Source organism: Saccopteryx bilineata, chromosome 5 (assembly GCF_036850765.1).
Source record: "Saccopteryx bilineata isolate mSacBil1 chromosome 5, mSacBil1_pri_phased_curated, whole genome shotgun sequence".
In the NCBI taxonomy this organism is placed as follows: domain Eukaryota; kingdom Metazoa; phylum Chordata; class Mammalia; order Chiroptera; family Emballonuridae; genus Saccopteryx; species Saccopteryx bilineata.
In genome coordinates, this window is record NC_089494.1 from 145,524,637 (window position 1) to 145,547,074 (window position 22,438).

The following is a 22,438-nucleotide window of genomic DNA, read 5'->3' on the forward strand; positions in this document are numbered from 1 at the left end:
GAGTTCATCAGTGAGGAAAAAAACTCCCAACGATTTTATGAAAATATATTTGATCCTATCATTGCTTAAATACAAAAAAGCTAGGAAAGCTCATAGATCAAAAATATTTACTAAGCACCTACTATGTGCCAGGCACTGTTTTAATCACTATAAAATTCATCTTGAAAACAGTAAAATAAATTAAACTCAGTGAGGAAAAACAATATTCTTTCTTCTGTTTATTATTTTGATTTCCGGTCTCCTTATGGGGAAAAGAACAATCAAGTCCTAGACCCTTTCCTTACAGGTGTGATGTTGGCTGAAAAAGTAAAAATGCCTGAAACAAAGCAACTTATTTTAAATACTTTTTCTAACACAGCTATCACTTACATGTTACACACATTTCTGTAGCCCAGACTTAACTGATAAATGAAACATTTATTTTTCCTGCTGCTACTTAAGATAAAATTCTCTTTCCAACATACTTTGAGAGATTTCACGATTTAATTATTCAGGTTTCATAACTATGATTTCATCTAAGCCTTAAATTTTTTTTTAATTTTTTTTTATTTATTTATTCATTTTTAGAGAGGAGAGAGAGAGAGAGGGAGAGAGAGAGGCGAGAGAGACAGAGAGAGAGAAGGGGGGAGGAGCTGGAAGCATCAACTCCCATATGTGCCTTGACCAGGCAAGCCCAGGGTTTCGAACCGGCGACCTCAGCATTTCCAGGTCGATGCTTTATCCACTGCGCCACCACAGGTCAGGCCTAAGCCTTAAATTTTTATTAAATGTCACAGCAATTTGCTTACATATGATATAATGAAAGGTTCTTTGAGTCAGATTGTATTTTGGGATAGCTGTGTTCATCCTCCCAAAAACAATTCTAACATAGTTTAACATGTTCATATCATTATATTCCCAATCTTCCTATCTATCTCCTGGCTCTTCTCCCATACCTAGAGGCAGGATCAAGTCTCCTACTCTAGCAAAACCCTCATGCCCTTCTGTTTCCCTAGTTATTTCCTCTCCCATTGCTTTCTCAACCATGCTTTTTCAAGATTATAGTTTCATTCACATCACTACTGTCTCCTGTCCCGTTCATCACCTATCTGTCTGAAACCTGGCACCAGAGGCCCCCACTCCTCCACCCAAAACACGCTTACTAAATTTCCTTTTTGTCAGTTCGTGAGCTGCTTTTCCTCCTGCAGATCAGGCTCCTTTCAGGTGGCTCCTCCTCGTCCTCCTTCCTGGAGCGCTGCTACCTTCACCCGTCCTAGTTCACTTCTCTAGATCCTGACCTTGACCTGCCTGGGTTCTCTATCTTTTCATGCTTTTGGCTGGTTTCCACCACTATTTAACCATTGATGATTCACTATCTTGATCTCATCCAAGACTACCTGGTAGAGTTGATATCTCCACAGGATGTTCCATTAGCCTCTCAACAAGTCTAAAGCTTTCTATTCCCAAAAGCACCTGGAAACTATCTTGGACTTTCTCCCATTTCTAGAAGCCTTCATCGCTTTTCACCCTGATTAATTCGGTACTTCCTAACTCTGCTCTGTCTCCAGGTCTGCCTCTTCCTGTTGGCTCTCCATACCAATACTGGAGGGACCTTTCTAAGAGATCTAGCTGAGTGTCATTCGGCTGACAAATATCTGTCACTAGCCAGAAATTACCTTCAGAGAGAGTTTAAAATCTGTCTATAGTATCGGAGACATTTTTCAGCCTTAGGAACAAAGAGTTAGTTGTTCCATCACTCTCAAATGACAACATAAATGCACCCACCTCCACTGACCAAAAATACAGGGCTGGCCTCAACTAAAACACCAAAGGCCTCCATATATACAGTTCTGGAAAAAATGCTAAATGTGAAACATTCAGGAAACTCTAGATTTTTAAAGGTTTTTATTTCTTCCTTTTGTGTGTGTGCGTATGTGACAGAGACAGAGAGAGGGACAGATAGGGACAGACAAGATAGGAAAGAAGAGATGAGAAGCATCAATTCTTCATCTTAGCTGTGCATTGTTTTGCTTTCTCATATGTGCCTTGACCAGGGGCTACAGCAAAGCGATGGCCCCTTGTTCAAGTCAGTGACCTTGGGCACAAGCCAGCAACCTTGGGCTTCAAGCCAGTGACCCTTGGGCTTAAGCCAGTGACCACGGGTCATGTCTATGAACCCACACTCAAGCTGGCGACCCTGAGCTCAAGCTGGTGAGCCCATGCTCCAGCCAGATTAGTCTGTGCTCAAGCCGAATGAGCCCTTGCTCAAGCCGGCGACCTCGGGGTTTTGAACCTGGGTCTTCTGCATCCCAAGCCAGTCCTACGTTCTATCCACTGTGCCACTGCCTGGTCAGGCTAAGCCTTTCTTTCTTTCTTTCTTTCTTTCTTTCTTTCTTTCTTTCTTTCTTTCATAGTTTTATTGAGACAATTAATTTTAACAGGATGACATTGGTCAACTAGAGCACATAGATTTAGAGAAAACATCTCCAGATCATTTTTACATTAGATTACATTGTATACCCATCAGCCAAAGTCAAATTATTTATTTCTTATATACACATACTGCTTACCTTTTCAGGTAACGTCACTAAAACACAGGTAGCATTTTGGATCACTTTATAAACAGAGCACTGTCATCCAAGAAAGGTACCTTGTCACCAAGTGAACTGTATAATCCCTACAGCACTTGACTTACCATCAGAAGCAAGCATATTAATAAGGTCAAAGTATTACTTTCTTGCTTCAAAGTAGATAACACAGCAGAATTTTGTTTCGTGTCCTCAGCCCAGGCAGAGAAAGAAAACTATTTCTGAGAGCTTCATCTCATTTTACACAACATGGGTTTGTTAAAAATAAATTATTTGAGTGTTCTTTTAATGCAAGTTTTATTAGAAAAGTGTTCTTCAAATCCAAATCTTGCCCTTGGCTACCACTGAGTGAGGGGGAGGATTCTGGAAAAATGCACCACTTTGCATTCCACGACCTAGTCATGCAAGTCAGAGCATGCGGCGGTGCAGTCTGCGAGCCGTTTCAACGTTCACATGACTGTCAGAGGTGGTAACTGGTCTTCACTTTTCCCAAACCTGCAGCAGTGCCACTGGAAATGATTACAAAACCAAAGGTGATACGGCTTGATCTCTGGCAGTTTGAAACACAGACAGACACCTTGATAATACATTTGAAAATTACTAACGAACATTTTTTTTGAAAATTACTACTGAACCTTCTCAGACTGCTCACTGTTCAGCAGAGAACACCTTGCCTTCTCTGCCCCAGTTTTCTATTCTTGTTTAGATTCCCCCACTTCCTGCTTCCACACTTCCTTATATTTAGTCATGGCAACCCTACCAAAACTTTAGAGGACAGGAAATTTTCACTACAGCTGTTAATACTCGGCAAATAAATAATTGTATTTCTGTATTACAGATTAAAAATGAGGTTTGAGGGGCTAATATTTTTGTGCAAGTTCACCCAACTAGTAAATTTGGGACCAAGATTTGGGACCAAGCCCGTCCAGTGTTAGAAGCACCATGAAGAGCGTAGGCAACCTAGCGCTGCGTCCCCTGGAAAGCCTACCTCACCCCACCCGCCAGGCCCTGTGCTGGCTCTGCTGCTCCCCAAGTGTCGTCTGTCCCTGTACTGCACTCCTGCTTGTTCCTGCTCCCCCGAACCCAAGCCAGGTCCGCACTTGTGCTCCCCTGCAGATCACATTCCTTACGTATAGAAACCAGAAGGAATCTTATATCTGAAGCAGCGAATTCTAAAATTAAATAGATGAATAAAAACATCTCCCAACTGAACTTACAGCATTGGATGAACAGCTGGACTACTATGAAAACTAGGTGAACTGAACTTTATAAAGGGATTTCAAATCAAGTTATAAAAATGTCAGATATTTTAAGCATATATCACACATAAGTGTGCAACAAATGGCAGTCTCAAATTTACATATGAATAAAATAAAAGCTAGGTTTCCAATTAACCTACAAGAGCCTATTTTACTTCTAATAAAGGCATCAATTTAGTCCATCCATTTTTAAAAACTGTTGATTACTTATTCAACTAGATGAATGGAGAAATGAGTCAGTGCCTTTATTAGAAGAACTTTGTGGGTCTTTATTCAATCAGTAAGCAATATTAAATTGAAAACATACTATGTGGGGAGCTATGCCTTATTAGAAAAATAAGACCAGGTAATAAAAGTTAATATATAAAATGGGGAGACAAAAAATTACTTAAGAAAACCAACAGAGAAGAATCTATTATAGTCAAAACTTTTGCCTCACCTGATGAATGTCAAAAATTTGAAATAGCCTGACCAGGCGGTGGCGCAGTGGATGGAGCATTGGACTGGGATGCGGGAGACCCAAGTTCAAGACCCCTGAGGTCACAGCTTGAGCCTGAGCTCATCTGGTTTGAGTAAGGCTCGCCAGCTTGAGCCCAAGGTCGCTGGCTCAAGCAAAGGGTTACTCGGTCTGCTGAAGGCCCATGGTCAAGGCACATATGAGAAAGCAATCAATGAACAACTAAGGTGTCGCAAAGAAAAACTGATTGATGCTTCTCATCTTTCTGTACCTGTCTGTCTGTCCCTGTCTATCCCTCTCTCTCTCTGTCTCTGAAAAAATAACAAACTTGAAATATGTTAATGGTCACTAAAATGACACACTGGCAATGAACTTATGCAGAAAATTCATTTAACAATTATTTACTGAGTGCCTTCTATATAAAAAGCACCATGAAAAGTGCCAAGAAAACATAAAAAGGAAAGTAAAATAAACATGAATCTTACCCTCCTCAGAGAGCTCACAATTTAGTAGGGAGAAGTGTCCTCAATCAAATAATTATTTAAATAGCAATATAAATAAAAATGTTGATGTATTTACCATGTCTCTTCCAGTGGCAAGCAAAAAATCTCAAATTAAACTGGATTTTGTGTGTGTGTGTGGAAGAGAGAGACAGACACAGAGAGAGGGACAGACAGGGAGGGAGATGAGAAGCATCAATTCTTTGTTGCAGTGTCTTAGTTGTTCATTGATTGCTTTCTCATCTGAGCCTTGACGAGGGGGTTCCAGCAGAGTGAGCAACCCCTAGCTCAAGCCAGAGACCTTGGATTCAAGCCAGTGACCTTAAGCTTCAAGCCATCAACCTTTGGGTTCAAGCCAGTGACCATGCGCTCATGTTTATGACCCCATGCCCAATCTGGTAACCTTGTGCCGAAGCTGGTAAGCCCACACTCGAGCCAGATGAGTCGCGCTCAAGCTGGCTACATCACATTTCAAACCTGGGTCCTCCGCATCCCAGTTGGATGCTCTATCTACTACACTACCGCCTGGTCAGGCAAAACTGGAATTTTCTGGTTTATGCTATTGGGAAGTCTAAAACTGACTATAGATGGCTTTAGACTTATATCTTCCTAATGCTGCAACACCTAAAAATTTTTTAAGAAACAAATAAAACTCTTTTCTCTTCTAGAATATGTTTGTAACATTTAGGGAAGGCCTAATTGGCCTGTGGTACCAGACAAAGGGTTATTATGAGTAGCCACCTCTGGGACACAGCTGAACTGTCTGGGGAAGCATGACACCATGATAAAAGGCCCAGGAGAACAGAGTCTGAGGAAGGATATTCTCAAACGATGAGGACGTGCTAGGACCATAAGGCAGTCGGAGAAATTGCGGAGATAAAAATCCCAGTGGTTCTCACCATAAAATGAGTATGGAATATAGGAAGAACTTTGGAGAATGTTTCAAGAAAAACAACAATGTGCTTGGAGAATAAAAGTTTTTGAGTACATAAAGGATGCTGAGCAAAACTGATGAAACTTCAGCAAGTGGACCACATTTGACCTTTGAAAAAGTGAACTCACAGCACTGAGTACAGCTTAGACATCTTTTTGACCCTGTGGGGAAAAAAACTGTTTAGAAGGCTGCCCAATTATTTGTATCTGGAAATCTTTTAAATATCTAATTTTAGGGAGTGCCTCCCAGTGTGCATGTTTAGCTTTGAGACACCTAGAATGCTGTTTACACAAACTTCATGGTTCTGGCTTTAATTTCTACTTCATTGCTTTTTTATCTATACAGCCTTTTTAATTTTGAAACTCTCCAGAGAATAACCAATTTTAATTGATTAATTAAACCAATAGTTAATTAACTATAAAATTTTCCCTAGGAAGTAAGCAATTTTAATATTTTATCAGACAATTCAAGTTTCTGTACTTTAAATAATTAAAATATCCCTTTCTCTGTTCCTGGTAGCTTAGTAAATGGTTTGATTATCCCTAAAGTATCATTTGTAAATGAATTCTTCCCAAATGCATATGACATTTTCCTTTACTCTGAAGTCCATCTGTTTGTTTATATATTTTAGTCATTGATATTTAAATCTGAGCCATCGTGTTAAAGAAATTATGATTTAGAAATTTTTCTCTAAGAACTATGTAAACATCAGGTACAAACAAAATTCTGCCTGTGTGATAAATCTAAAAAATATGAGACCACCAATAAGAAACACTAACAAGATTGTTTTCTTCAACAAGTTTTCAAAGGGTTTCTTATACTTGGAGCAAGTGGTGCAATGACAATCAGTCACATGTGGCCTCTAACCTTGGGCCGATAAGGACTAATTACAAGTGCACACATGACTAATCACACTACTGATGATAAGTTGTTAAGTGCACTTTGGTGTGTAAGTGCACTTTGACGAGGCACTCATCCCAGACTTGGAGCTGGCAGAGATAGTAAGGAATGACTCCATATGCCAAAAGTCAGGTTGAAGCTTTGACCTGATAGACAAAGAGCCAAAATAAAAGAGGAAAGGGAATTCCAAGGAGACAGAGGGCAGCCGGTTCGGAGGGGAGGGAGCGTGTGGGAAGCCTGGGAGAGGCGGCCGAGAGAAGTGATGACGTTGAACCTGCCATGGTCAACCAGGAGCAGGAGGAAGGCAGGGACGCGGATGCAAAGAATCTAACAGCCAGATTTGCACTTTAGAAATATTTTCAGGCTGTGGATTCCAGCAGGACACTTTTGGAAGAAAGGTGGGAGCTACTGAAGCAAACTAGATTCGAAAGGATGACAGCCTGTCAGAGCCAGACTCAGGGAAGTGGGGGTGGAGAAAAGCTGACTCAGTCAAACATGAGTGTTTGCTTTTAGCAAAATCATATTCTTATTGGTTGTGCCCATTTTACAAACCTCTCTTCTAAAAACAGCTTGACAAAGCAGAGATTGCATAAACCTGGCTTCCCACATGAAGCTGTTTTGCAATGTCCAGACAACGAAACTATCATCTGCAGAATGACTTGGAATCATGCTTGTTTTTAAAAATATCTGAAACGAACAACAGATGTTAAAAAGATAATGAAGGCTAAATAACAAAGAAATAAAGCAGACTGCCCGGCTTGTCCATATACTCCTGATTTTAAAATATCCAGATCAGCATGTATGAGTTCAGGGCAATAGCCGGACACAAACTATGCTGAGATGGAGGTGAAGTAAGGATTTTCAATTAAGCAAATTATAAACCACTAATTTTTAAATGCCTGGAGTTTAAATAAAATCATAAATCTGTCATCTTTAAATGGTAGCAACTTACAGTGTATTCTCTTTAAGGCAAATATCCCATGGATTTGATATTAATTAGCCAAACATTAAGAAGAATCCCAAATCCAGGGGATTTTGCCATTCTCACCAGGCTAGGTCTCATAAAGCAGCAAACTTAAAGTCTTGCTTAGAACTGCTATGCTGGTCAGAGGACACTGTAAAACTGTTCATCATTTCCATGTAGGATTTGCCTGGGAATCATGCCTCAATTGTGTTAATTCCTAAGAAGTTAGGAATTACTATTCTTTCCCTTAGTTGACTTGCTCATTTTAATCAACCAATGATTTCTCCCTGTATTTCTTCAGAAACAATCAGATCTATGGTTAGTTTTATGATGTGATCAGGGAGACATCACTAGACTACAATCTAGGAACATGTTCAACTGAAAAGGGTCACTGCCAAAGAGCCACTATTAACAATTCGTTAGGAAGCACTGTGGTACTTGTTCTGTTGTAGTAAAGGATTTACATCGTTTCCAAGTTGTCTACAAATTATTATCTTTACCAAATAACCCTGAGATTTAATGTGACTTCAATCAAAAGTCCAAAATATTTTTGTGAAATCTGAAAAGTTTATTCTAAAATAGCTACGGAAAAGTAAAGAGCCTTCTAGAATAGCCAGGACACTCCTGAAGATCAGGAACATAGAGGACGGGCCCTGGCCAGTTGGCTCAGTGGTAGAGTGTCAGCCCAGCATGTGAATATTCCAGGTTCAATTCCCTGTCAGGGCACACAGGAGAAGTGACCATTTGCATCTCCACCCTTCTCCTTCCCTTTCTCTCTTTCTCACACACACACTCTTTCTCTCTCTTCCCCTCCCACAGCCATGGCTCCATTGGTTCGAACATATCAGCCAGGGAGATAAGGATGGCTCTATGGAGCCTTCACCTCAGGTGCTAAAAAATGGCTTGTTGCAGGCACAGCCCTCAAAGGGCAGAGCATCGGCCCCAGACTGGGACTTCCGGGTGGATCCCAGCTGGGGTGCATGTGGAAGGCTGTCTCTCTATCTCCCCTCCTCTCACTTGGAAAAGAAGAAGAAAAAAGATCATGGAGGATGGCTTTGATGCACCAGATATAAAGACTCACTGTAAAGCAAAGTAGTCAAGACTGTGATATCTGTAAAAGGATAATTATCAGGATTTTAACCTCTTCTGCCCTCCACCCTTATCTTTGAAACACTTAGTCTTGGGAGATCTAGCAGGACCTATGCCAGAAATCATCTTTTACAGTACATTCACAAGCCCGATAACTTATGAATTTCACCTCTAAATAGAAGCTGAGTAACTCTTGTATATGAAGAAACATCTGCGAGGATAGGCAGAGAACCACTGTGCAAAACAGTGCTCATTTTTCACTGATGAAAGGTTGGATAAATCAACTGTGGGATAAATCAGTTGTGGAAAAGGAGGACCAAGTCAAGTCCATGTAATACATGTGTACAAAACAGCAAGTGATGTGAATTATTACACAATTTAGCCTCAACCAAAATTGTTTTGTAACATACTCATCGGCATTTGGTTAGTCTTGCCATATTAACAAACATGACCACAATATTCTGACACAAGAAATACTTCTACACATATTTCATGTCAAGTAAAAAGTTTTCATAAAATTCATTTAATTTGATTAAAAGAAACATTAAAAATATATATTTTTTAAAATCTAAATTATGAGTCAAAACAGATACACAGATACATTATGCAAAATATGTAATATCCTATAATGTTAAATAAGCATATGAAATAAAACATCAAGTGATATCTTTGTATTATAGCAGGAATGGTTTCAATCAAACTAAAATCTAAAATGGCATTTTTTAAACCTTACAAGTCAACTCTACAGGGTATCCAGAGGTTTCAGGTAGGTGTTAGAATATTCTTTAAACTTTTGTTGTGTCAGAAAAACTCAAATGACCATTTTTATTTTCACTCCAAACAAGAACCAAAGAACAAAAGCAAAAATACAGTGATTTGTCTTTTAATTCAGTTTTTGTTTCTTGGAAAAGAGCAAATTGTAAATAACTGTAACTAAAATTCTAAAAATAGATCCAAAATATCATGTAAATCAGCAACTAGGAACATAATATTAATAACAAGTTGATTGCCTACTCAATGGCTAAGCTACTAAAAAATATTCAAAGGTGTATACTCCCAGGACCTATAAAAATACTAAATAGAATCAAAATAGCTAATATCAAATAATATAATTTTTGAAATAATTATTTGCATGTAGTATACTTAGTTAAGTTAAAAGTATGGGCTAGCAAAATAATTAAGAGTTTCATTATTTTTTAATCAAAAGTTCAGGACCGGATTACTTTAAATAACAAGAACCCATATGCACTGAGAATATGATTCAGTATACTAAAAATCATCTCACACTCACTTTTTATGACTATCTTAGAATACAGGTTTAATTAATATGATTTGTGTATAGACTTTAAATAGTTAGCAAAAGGAGAGGGGGCCACCGAGAGAAGTAAGATACAATACTGGACTTGCTCCCAGCAACGCCTGCAGTAAGATCAGTGGTTCTTTTGACCAAACAAATAAAAAATTTATAATCCAATTAAATAATCAGTCTCATTGGGTCAGTGGTAACTAGAGTCTAAGTCTGTATCTTGGAGAGAAGAAAATATTTATAATAGATTCAGCATGAACTATACCTTAAATGGACCCTCAAGACAATTTTACATCTCGAAAATCATTATTATTCATGAATTTCATAGTCTAAAATTGCAAATTCTGCTTATCTTACAAGTCCCCTTTTAGTGTTTAGTAAAAATAAGTACTTTCTTGGATGTCAGATTATGGTTTCAAAAAGAATAAGATGGAAGGTCCCACTACCAACAAATACATATACACAGAGAATACTACTACTAGCTAAAAAATATCAGTGTATGTTGAACATTCCATATTCCAATTAGACCAAAGAATACATTATCCTAATCTAAATAAACCAAGGGTTACTTACAAATATTATGCTTATAGAAAACATCAGGTTTATTTAGACTTCTTTCAATCAATGAATACTCCAAGGAATATGTAGAAAATTCACTTTAAACATTTGAGTCTTGTGAAGTTTATCTACTGGGCAAATTCTTCACATTCTCTTTATATTCCCAAAGCCTCAATGAGCTAAAGCACCTTATCTACAGGATGAGATCTTTGACAATTATGAATTCTAGGAATATTTTCCAATTAATAGATAAAAATAATAGGTGGGGAGGAGAGAGGAACTAATTAATGAGTCCAGAAAGGTCAAATGGAAGTCATTCTGCATCCTGACCTTTACTACGCGCTCTTGATGAAATCGCAGGCCACTGTCCACTGTAGGCCTGAAGCAGAAGCGGGCAGTCAGCTGATTTTAATTTGCAGGGGAAAGAGCTGCTAGTGCTCAGATCTGTGTGGACGGCCTCTGGAGAAAGGGATTAAAAGTCTGGATCTCCAGGCAGGTCACACAGTTTCTGACCCCATGTTCAGATCTGCAATCTTTAGTAGGCTATACTAATTCCAAACAGGTGCCTGTCAAGATTTCTAATTCTATCGAAATGCCCAAATCTGGACCATCATTCCATATCTCACCACCTTTTTAACTAAAGAGGGAAAAATAAAAACAAACAAAAGCACAAATAAGAAATGGATTCAAAGTCTGGCTGCAACACAACATAGAATATATTATATTTTATTCTTTCCTCAGATACGATTCTGTTAAATTGGCCCAGCTCTCTATGACTCAACAAATAGTGGGAGAAACTGTCTTAACAAAAGCATCCCTACTTAGTCTGTCATTCTGCAGTAACTTCCTCAGCTGAACAGAATCATTGTCTGGGGGACAGTGAGGGGAAACATCCTGTGCGAACCTTAGTGAAGAAGAAAGACTTCTCAGAGTCAAGTGCTGTAAGGAGATAATTAGAGCTTTGAGAAAATGTGCCCAGATTAAAGGCGAAGGACTGGAATTCGTCAGATTAAAAGAACGCCAAAGAGCAACTTAGTAATATAGCACCCTAAGTATTATAGCCATTACCTTTTATTTACTTATTTCTCATCCCTAAATATCCAAAATACATCTGATTTATTTCTCATCTCCTGTTTTGTATAAATACAAGATTTTCAGTGAGAAACGCTGGAGAAAGATAAGTGTGACAAGGAAAGATGAAGTACCCAGGCCAGCACGCTTACAGTACGTAGTTAGGAGGTTCAGACACTTGTAGGAGGTGGGCCACTGTGCTCTGAGTTTTCAAGAAACCATTATTTAAATGATAATACATCTGGTCACTATTCTTACATCTGGTCACTATTCTTAATGCCCAGAAGACACAAACAAATACAAACAAACCAGTTCAGAAAAACAACTATATCTGTTATTTCTATTAAGACAGTCTATCTCCCTCTCTCTCTCCCTCTCTCTCCCTCTCTCTCTCTCTCTCTCTCTCTGCTACTGGGGAACAGACACTGTGCTATGCACTGCAAAATATTTCCCACCACACCCTATAACAGCCACCCTAACAAGTTTTATGAGACTATGTTTTTAAATCCTTCTTTAGTATAGATTAATGGCATGAGGCCTAAGCCATGTTCAGTTCAAAAGTAATTTCACAAAGAACTAAAATTGTTTAATAGTGTTCATCTCCACTGAAACTAGACCATCACCACTATATGTATACATATCTATGCATATATACACATACATTTTCATATACAAACACACATGCACACAGTACTTTAAGGTATTAGATTAAGAAAGTGAATGAAAACTCAGTCAGAAATCAGAAGTATAAGAGGATAGTATTATAAAATTTTTGAAAGTTCTATATATTACCAGAAAGTTTAGTGTAAATATCATCTACCAGGTGCAGTATAACAGTTGGGCAGACCTCTGGATCCAATTCTTGCATTTGAAACTATTTTCCTATGAGGCCCGTGTATATAATTAATACCATCTTATTAATGGAAAAAGTGATAGAGTAAGAAGTAGAAAAACATCTCCCAAGGTGACATTCAAGTCAACAGTCCAGCTAGAACTAAAACTCCTCTCAGTTCAACAACTGTTTATCCGTATGCCGGTGGGGTAGATGCTACAGGAGATTCAGAAATAAATGACAGAGACTGTGACCTCAAGAGCATGTGATATGGTCTAAGAGAACGTATGAAAAAGATGCAGAAATAAAAAGGAAAAAATATTCCAATATCAAGCAGAGTGAAACAAGCACCTTAAACAAGCCATAGAGTTCTCTGTGGGTTCTAAAATATCACATTCTTTTAGGAATGGTGTCGCAATCACCCTGTAAGGAAAAGTAGAAGATGGATGGATGGAGATGGGTAAGAGAAGGAGGAGCAGGAGGAATGGCAAAGAGACAGTAACACATGGCATTGCTCAGGGAGCATCAAGGAGCCACATTTGGTTAGAGGTTAAAAAAACAACAACATAGAGGAGAAAAATGGGGGAAAGTAGTTTGAGAACACATGGTCTTGAAGGCCATGGTGATGACACTGTATTTAAAGGAAACAGCTCAAGACGTTAGGTCTCATGATCACAGTTGCTGATCTATTTACTCATCTTTATAAACATACTGTGTCTACCATAGAAGATGTCTTTTAGAAAGCAAAAGATAGACAAAACTAATTTTAAAAAATCCATATTATTCATCTCTCTGCACGAAAAAAAGTATGACTCATGCAGAGAAGAAACCTCTATTTAGAGCAAATGAGTATCTTCTATTATCTTTACTCACACATATTCTCCATGGTAAGAATCTATCTCTAAAGATCAGATTTCACAAATGCATAAACTGTCATAATTGTAATAATTCAAGATCTCTATGCAGACATGCATGAACTAAAACTTAATCTCTGACAAAATATTCTAGACAACACTGATGTTGCAGTCCAAACTTGCCCAACCTCCGGCTTCAACTTGTACCTATTCTCTAAGGGAAAGGACACTCACATTTCATATTTTTAAAAGTGTTGTATGCAGTCACAAGTTATGGTTGTCATTTGTCCGAAAATCTGAACCATGTCATTTGCTCTAGGTAGACATACAAACAAAATTTATACTAGTCACAGTATGTCTCAACAGATATACTCTCATAATAAACTTCACAAATGAGTAACACTTCAAACTAAGTTTTGTCATTCCAGTGAAAGCAGAAGATAGAAAAATATCCAACTGGATAAACAAAAAAATACATGTAAATAATCTGCTAAAAATAAACTAATTTTCTTAGACTACAACAATACTAAAAGTTGGGGAAGGTAAAATTCCCCTGGGGCCTAAATTAGTTTCCTCTCTCTATACAATGAACTTCCTTGTTGCATTAAGTCACATTTAAGAGTAACAATCAGATCAAAATACAACTGTATATTTTAGGTGCTTTTCCTCACTTAAATTTTAGAATTTTTCAAGACATTAATACATCTTTCTCCTTTGACATTATATATAAAAATATATATAATGTGTATATATATATATATATTAATGTATAATAATATAGAGATGACTTGAGATTTATAAAATTTGGAATTATTCTAAGATTATTTTTCTCCAAACTTTGGTGTTAAGCTATACTAATTAGTATGAGGAACTACTTTCCAGATATGCATAAAGTACAGTCATTCCTAAAATTAAATTAATTATACAATAATGAACTTTTAACGAGAGGTATTTTAAAGCTATATTCTTGAAAATTCCACAATAATTTTTAAATAATCTCCAACAATCATGCAAAAGCTGGTATTTAGTTTTTTCCACTGCACTGATTATAATGTATTCAAAGTATAGAGGGTTTTTTTTACATATAGGTTGAATGAATATATAATTAATTTCAATGAAAATAAAAATTATAATGAAATCTCATTACAATAAATTTCCACTTATTTATCAAAGCAGAAACACTGAAAAATGTTGCACACAGAAAAAAACAAAATATTGAAGATCATTATCAGAGATTTGGGAAACCGGAATGGAAGAAAATAGCAGTTTTTCTGCCCTCTGGTGGCAATAAAATCAACTGCAGCATTGCTAAATTAATGCATAATAAAATATCCCTGTAACACAATCAGATTTTCCCTCCATGCCAAAATGTCTGTAGTAAAATTCCTGATTGCTACTTGCCAAATTTCAAGACTGTTGGACTATTTAATTTATTGTATTGAACTTTTAGCTAGACTGTTTTACAAAGGAAACTGTATTTTTCTTCCATTTTATTGTTATAGTTTATATATTCTGTGGGCTAATCACTTAAATCCAGTATTATTTCATAAAATTATATGTAGACTGATATCTAGAATAAAAGGTACTTCAGTTTGTAGTAAATCTGCAATAAATTTGTCAAGAAATTTAAAACTATTCCTTTTTTACTCTATCTTATAAATACAGGTAGGTATGTGGGTTTCTAGTTTTTCACCAGAAATAATGAATTGGTTTATAATACCTGCACATTCATGTTGAACAATTTAAGTATTTTATATTTCCCAAAGCAAAAGCTTGTAATTATCTGACCAATTTTAGAGTGAAATAAATTTCATCCTCAATTTAAGAACTTAGAATAGTAAATTTATTGTATATATTCTTTCCTCAGTAATATACTGCTCATAAAAATTAGGGGATATTTCAAAATGAATATGAAGCTATAAAATATCACTTAATTTTTGTGAGCATTATATATTATTAATGAAAAAAAAATAGAAAAAATAAAGACTTGCTGACCTTCTTTTATTTTTTACTCTAAATGCATTATTTACTCCCAGTGCCAAAGTTTTCAAATAAACAACTTGGGATGTATTTTGGCACAAACATCACTCTGACCTCCTGTGAGACGAATTAAATTGCTTACATGCTTAAAAAGCATGTAAGCTTATCTATCTTATGAATATGTTCACTAAAAGTACTGTTGCACATTTAAAAATAATGTTGCTTCCTGGAGGCGTCTTATTTTTTCTTTAACCAATGGAATTTAACAGCAATAAACAGAAGGTATGATGTATTGATTTAAATAATACCTAGTCAAGAACGACCTATGTCCCTGTACGGAGATCAAATACATGTGACAAAGATTAATCAACATTCTGGAAATTTGATTTTTATTATATTTTCAAAGTGTTGCCACCGTATTGCCCCCGTCCTTCCAATACACACACATCTTCCTCAAATCACGAATCTGTGCTTCCTCTAAGAATTTACACCTTGGGCCGACACAGTTTATGGACTGCCAGGTTTCAGCTTGAAAAATTTCATTCAAGGATCTCTTCAAGTTTCCCCTTACCTGGAATCCCCAGGTACCCTCCCTAGCCTTCTTCAGGTGCCATTTCCTGTTTCACATTTTCGGAGACTTGTGTACTTTCTGAGGGTTCACTTACTACTCGTCCGTCCAAGCCCCCCCCCCCCGACCTCCGCCCTCAAAAACACCAAACTTTATTATCTTAAACAGCAATGTTTTCCCCCTGGTGTTTTTTGTTTGTTTTAATGTTCTTCCCCTCATTTCACCTCCTCTCGAAGTCCCCCCGAGTTCAGAGATCTCTGCTAAGGTCTCTGCCTGTCTCTTCACTTTCTTCCTGAGCGGTAGAAATGGGGGGCAGGCGTCGGTTGGCAGTGAGCAGGGTCCCAGGAGGACCTCGGCCTCATCAGCGCCGCTCCCGGAGCAGCCGGCCGGGCGCGGGCGGAGAGCGGCCTCGCGGCTCCGCGCTGGCCCCGGGGCCGCGGCTCCCGCCCGACGCGCACCTGGCTGGAGCAGCCGCCGAACACAGGCGCTGCCCCGGGGCAGATGCGGAGGCCGGGCTGCACGAACCGGTCAAGTCAGGGCACTCGGAGGAACCCCGGCACGTTCAGGCCTGCCTGCGAAGCCGGCCGGCGGAGGACAATGGGGTCAGGGGCTGGTCTTCAGAGGCGCGCTCGCCCCACCTCGGCCACCTCCTACGCTCGTCTGCGTCCCGCCCCGCCCCACTTACAGCACCCATCTAGCCCCAGAGAGCAAAAGGGGGCTAAATGGGGATTGCCTGGAGAAGAAAGGTGAGGCCGTTGGTAATTTTCTCCAGCTGACAGGAGCCCTGCAATCCCCTTCTGCCACCACGTCCCCCACCCACAGCCCGCATCACGCATTTGCTCAGTTGATCCCGGCAGCAAGGAAGGAGGAGGAGCCGGAGATGAGCTAGCCCAGGGATGCCAGCTCCAAGGCAAGGTATCCACAGAACGAGGTTTGCTCTTTGATCAGAGCCCTCTCTGGGAGACTTAGAGTCAGTACCACCCCCTGGAGCTCAGGTGAAGCAAGCCCTAATCTTAAAGAAAACCCCCAGTGCCCTCCATCAACCCTAGTCTTCCCGTTTGGAAAGCCCAAGTTTACTCGAAAAGCAACTGCAGTAACTTTCCCAAGGGTAGATAGATGGGGGGGGGGGGGGGGAGCCGGTTGAGAACGGGGTTGCCAGAGGGCTTCGGCTGCGCACAAAATCAACAAGCGAAAGTGCATCTTACCATTGATTTGGTTTCCAGGCTCCCCTTCAGAGAACTGAAAACGGTCCATTAAAAAGTGACAAAGTAACACAACTCCTGCAGCGGCCAGGTCGGCCCTCGGGAACCTCGCCATGCCGCCGCCGAGTCCTCCCTCCTCCTACCCGCCAGTCCTTCCCTTGGCGCGCGGGGCTCCCAGCGGGAATGGGGACGACCAGGCTTAACGCAGCGGACAGGTCTTGGCGGTGCCAGGAAGCCTTTGTAGATTTCGCTGGGATTTCACACACCAGAGCCAGAAAAGAAAGGTAGTACCGGGGGAGCGCAGTCCTTTCCGGACCTCCGGGTCTCTCCTCACAACTTGCCACAACACTCGCAGCCCTTACCCCAGACACAGAACAGCAACCGCGGGGAGGAAAGACCACTTGCAGCTAGGGCTCGCAAACTCTTCCTTCCGCACAGGCAGCGCCACCGGGGTGCCTTCCGAGCCCCCCGCGATGCGCTCCACTGGGTTCAAAACAACTAATTCCACAGCCGGCGCGGATGCTTCCAAATCCAAGAGGGCAGTCGCTCGCAAGGAACTTTCCCCAGTCTTGGGATGGCCCCGCCGGAGGTTTGGGTTTGCGTAAAGGGGGTTACTGTGGACTGGCGAAACCCCTCTGACAAGTTTTTCTTCTTTTCTTTGCCGACGCCGGGCGCGCGTCCTTTCTCGCAGCCGGAGGGATGGGCAGCCCACAGAGCTGAGCCCTGGGGAGGCTCGGGCTGCAGTAGTCTGAGGTTCAAAGCTGGGGGGGGGGAGGGGGGTTAAAAAAAAAAAAGAAAGAAAACGAAGAAGAAACAGGTAGGAAAAAATCAGGCTGAAACGTATTGGAAACGGTTCCTCCTGGCTAAGGAGGAGGTGGCCCCAAGCCCCACCGAACCCCGGAGTTTGGCGGTGGTGGTGGAGGAGGCGCCGAGCCGCGTTCGCCGCGCTCCCCCGCGCTCCTGCTCCACACTTTGGGGAGGAAAGGCAGCAAGCAATTTGCCAGAACGGCCGCTGCACCCTCCTCCCTCCTCCCACCTCCCTCCCCCTCGCTCCTCCAGCCTTCTCCCACCTTCCTCCCCGAAACCAGCAGCTAGCACCGACCTGTCCAATGGCTGCGCTTTCCTCGGGGCTGGCAGTGGAGTCGCCGAGAGATTAAACCGAGAGACCAAAGCAAGGGGGAGTGAGAGGGCAACTCCAGCCCGGCGCGCCCCGGCAGCAGGCGGCTCGGAGCGCCGGGAGAGGCGGCAAGAAAGGGAAGCTGGGAGGGGAGTGTCGGGCGGCACCTCTGCGCCTCCGAGGCGCCATCCTTGCAGCAAGCCTGCCCTCCAGCCAGCGGCGCCCGCATCCCTCTGGCCCCCGGGTCGCCTTCACGCACGACTCTGGGGGACTGCGGCCAGCCGAACAAGTTCTTCCTGGACGTTAAAGGGTTAATTAATACAGTTCGCCATTCCCGAGAGGGCGTGTGTGGCAGTGTTTGGAGTGTGAGGAAAGCAAACTAGAACGGGTACGGTTACTGACCCCGCGAAGCCCCTTCGGACCCCAGACCCGCGAGGCGGATGGAGGAAGTAGGCGCGCGGCAGCGTGGTCCAGCCGCCACAGCTGCTTTGTCAAGTGTCAGCCCCGGCGAAAGCGAGAGTTGAAGGAAACAGGAAGCCCACTGAGTATCCTGCTAAAACTTTAACAGGCATTCGCTGGCTAGTTTATTTTTGTTTTTGTTGTTTTTTTCAGCTCGCGGCTGTGCTTTGAGTTAACCCTTTCCACCCGTCCTATAGTTTACATCTTATTTTGCATTTAACCTCATTTTAACAGGATAAATACAAAGAAAAAAAGCAAAGCATATTGGTTAAAAGTACAGATCCTATTACCAGACTGGCCTGAATTCCACCTCCCCCACTAATAGCTATATGCTTTGAGCAATTTCCTTAATGTCATCTCTTGGTGCTTCAGTTCCCCAGCCATCAAATGAGGAGAATTGTAGTAACGCCCTCATAGGTGTTGTATTGGATTAAATGAGTTAATACTGCAGATAAGAACTGAAGTCTGTGCCTGGCACAAAGTACATGACTCTTAAGAAAGTGGGGGGAGAGGAGAGAAGGAGTCCCAGATCAAATGGAAAGTTTCCTCAGGTGTTGTAAGTACAAAAGATACTGTTAGTCTATTGTTGTCCACTCTGTTCCATGCTCTGAGGAGTTTACCGGTGCCATCAGTAGACACTTTAATTTTGTCACAATACCCACTGGAAATGGATCAGGATAATCAAACTACTCTGCGAATTTGATGCTGAAAGAATGGCTGTCTCATGGTCACTAAGCTGGTGAGAAGGGAAAAGGGAACTGTTTTCCCCAATTCTATACTCAATTTGTTATTTATTTCATAATAAATATATTATATATACTTTTCAGAAGTCTATGTAAGTATATAGAGACATGCCATGCATACACACTTTGTTATGCCAAGATCCTTGCTCTGCCAGCGGGTTCATTTCTGCCTCCTAAATATAAGTAGGAAACCTGGTGCTTTTACTTCTGCTCAACCAAGAATTTTTTTTTTTTTCTTCTGAAGCTGGAAACCGGGAGAGACAGTTAGACAGACTCCCGCATGCGCCCCACCGGGATCCACCCGGCACGCCCACCAGGGGCGAGGCTCTGCCCACCAAGGGGAGATGCTCTGCCCATCCTGGGCGTCCTTGCTATGTTGCGACCAGAGCCACTCTAGCGCCCCGGGCAGAAGCCACAGAGCCATCCCCAGCGCCCGGGCCATCTTTGCTCCAATGGAGCCTTAGCTGCGGGAGGGGAAGAGAGAGACAGAGAGGAAGGAGAGGGGGAGGGGTGGAGAAGCAGATGGGCGCCTCTCCTGTGTGCCCTGGCCAGGAATCGAACCTGGGACTTCTGCACGCCAGGCCGATGCTCTACCACTGAGCCAACCGGCCAGGGCCTCAACCAAGAATTTTTAACTTTCATATAACAATATATGTAAACAAGAGTACCTGTGACACTGTCTCTTTAACATCAAGTTGGGAAATTAGTTTTCCTATCAAACTCTGATTGTTGTTTAATTGATGTTGATTTATTTTGGTCTGCATCCCCAGTGAGGTCACTAGGTCATGAGTCTGTGTGGAAAGGTTCCCAAAAGGATGATCCCGACAACTCCAATTCCCATTAGACACAAAATTTTGGGAAGCCAGCAGGAGCCAAGAAAGCATCTCTTCTTTTAGCCTTGAGTATTTCTACTTTCGCAAAAGAAAAATGGATGTTTCCTGTTTCTATGAGAAGAAACAAGTCCCCACCTTTCCTTTGGTATCTTTTTCTTTTCTTTTTTCCTTTGTTATGATGTTTGAAATTAGCAGTGATTTTTTTTTCTTGTTTGTTGTCAGCAATGCTTTGCCCTCCTGATTGAAGCTATATTCCTTCAGGGGAAATATAATGATATAATGCCCAAAATTGAAAATGAACCAAGGAGGCATTCAGAGGGAGTCTGGAGAGGCTTTTTAAATGTTTTTGCCATCTCACGGTTGCTGCCAAAGTTTTTCATTTTAGTCATATCTTAATCTTATTCTGAGGAGCTGACCACATAGAAAATAAATAGGAGAGAAGATAAAGGTAAGCAAAAATCAATCATGCATGATGATTTAGTGCCCAGAACTTAGAAAGGAAATATAGCATTATACTAAACTTAGGCTTTGACATTTTGCCTTAAGTGTAAACCAAAAATTATTTGTAAAATATATATTTTTTATATAATGTAAAGAAAATATATATTTTCTTTTTACATTACAGCTAGCAACCAATAATTGAAATGTAGTTAACACAATATGTTCAGAGTGAAATGGAGTTGATTACTCAAATAATCTTGGCTAACTAAAAGTAATGTTATACCTTGTGGTATACCAAGTAATACCTTGTGGCCTAAATGATTTTTGCGTTTGCAATGTACATTTCACGGCAGAATTATCTCTTTCAATTTCATGGAGAGAAATGAAGGTTTCTTTGTGGAAAAAGTTTCATCTTCCATCTGACTTGTGAGAAGAGTTATAATGAGTTGAGGTCTGTTTCTATGTCACTATAGTTATAAGAACTGAATTGCTGGGTTTTGTTTTGTTTTTTTAACACACTGGTTTAATTTTAGCTAACCTCTCAACAAACAAATAAATCAGGAATCACAAAAAAGTACCACTTGAGTACTTTGTCCATGACAAAGATGTGGAATTCACAAAATCTCTCTTTTAGGATCCTAATATCATATTTCAGAATCATTTTCAACAGCGTAGAACTTTAGGCAGACCTTAGCACCTGAGCTAAAGTCTATACAGATTTCAAACCTGCATACAACCCTTATGTATACCAACTTTTGGAGAGGTTTTTAAACATTCCAAGTGCAGTATTATCTTTATAAAGTAAATTACAGTTACCTATTTCATCCCACCTCCAATTTTCACACTGCTGTATTTCCAAGGACCTTTGCTAAATTGAAACTTAGCTAACGGGATACTCATTATGCTTACTTGGAGAAAAAAATGAGATGCAATAAAGGCTGTGGAGTGCTTAGTATTTACTGTTATTATTTCAGGAAATAGCTTTGTCTATTATAACAGGATTTGTTAAAAATTTCTACAGTTGCTATCAGACAACAGGAAATTGCTATCCTTGGACTGCTTTAATTCAATCTTAAACTAATATTATGACCTTTTCCTTTAGGTCCATGGTATTTACTCTCCCTCCTCGTTTGATAGGGCTAATTTTTTAACTGCTGGTATGCAATTAGAAGACTTATGTGTTCATCTTGTCTGACTTCTGCTCTCAGAATCAACTGGGATTTCATTACATTATTGATGGCTATCTTAGCTCTTTGCTCTTTTGTAGTTTTAAGTAAAAACTTTATAAATAGAGTATTTATAATCAAACAAGCATTTTAAATAATTCACCTAACCACTAACTTACTTTTTTTATGGGAACATTTAACATGCAAGAATAAGTAATGCCTTTTGTTCTTACATCACTGCTACATTTACTATGTAGTTGAAATTAGCAATACAATTATATTTGGTTCATTCATAATAAAATATTGCATTAAAATGGCATATGTTTATACTTTCTTCTTTTTAAATCTTTTTTTGTGCGTGTGTGTGTGACAGAGAGAGAGAGACACACATAGGGACAAACAGACAGTAAGGATGAAATGAAAAACATCAATTCTTCGTTGTGGCTCCTTAGTCTCCTTAGTTGTTGTTTGATTGCTTTTTCATATATGCCTTGAGGGGAGGGGGGGGGAAGGGCTACAGCAGACCTTGTGACCCCTTGCTCAAGCTAGCTACCTTCGGCTCAAGCCAGTGACCCTGGGCTTCAAGCCAGCGACCTTTGGGCTCAAGCCAGCAACCATGGGGTCATGTCTATGATCTC

General features: G+C 40.4%; 1 protein-coding gene across 3 annotated transcripts in view; it reads right to left on the reverse strand.

Moving 5' to 3' along the window:
- Positions 1–18,475, reverse strand: part of PLXDC2 (plexin domain containing 2) — a 521,092-nt gene extending 502,617 nt beyond the window's left edge. The window contains exons 1-2 of one of the 3 annotated variants that reach the window (XM_066233239.1): positions 18,144–18,475; positions 17,045–17,789 (exon numbers count right to left, since the gene is read on the reverse strand). In XM_066233239.1, the coding sequence (XP_066089336.1) occupies positions 17,045–17,156 (112 nt within the window). In that variant the 5' untranslated portion in view covers positions 17,157–17,789; positions 18,144–18,475. Of the gene's footprint in view, positions 1–17,044; positions 18,035–18,143 lie in introns of those variants that run through there. The other 2 variants (XM_066233238.1, XM_066233237.1) reach the window with 2 other exon arrangements.
- Between the last annotated feature and the right edge of the window lie 3,963 nt (positions 18,476–22,438).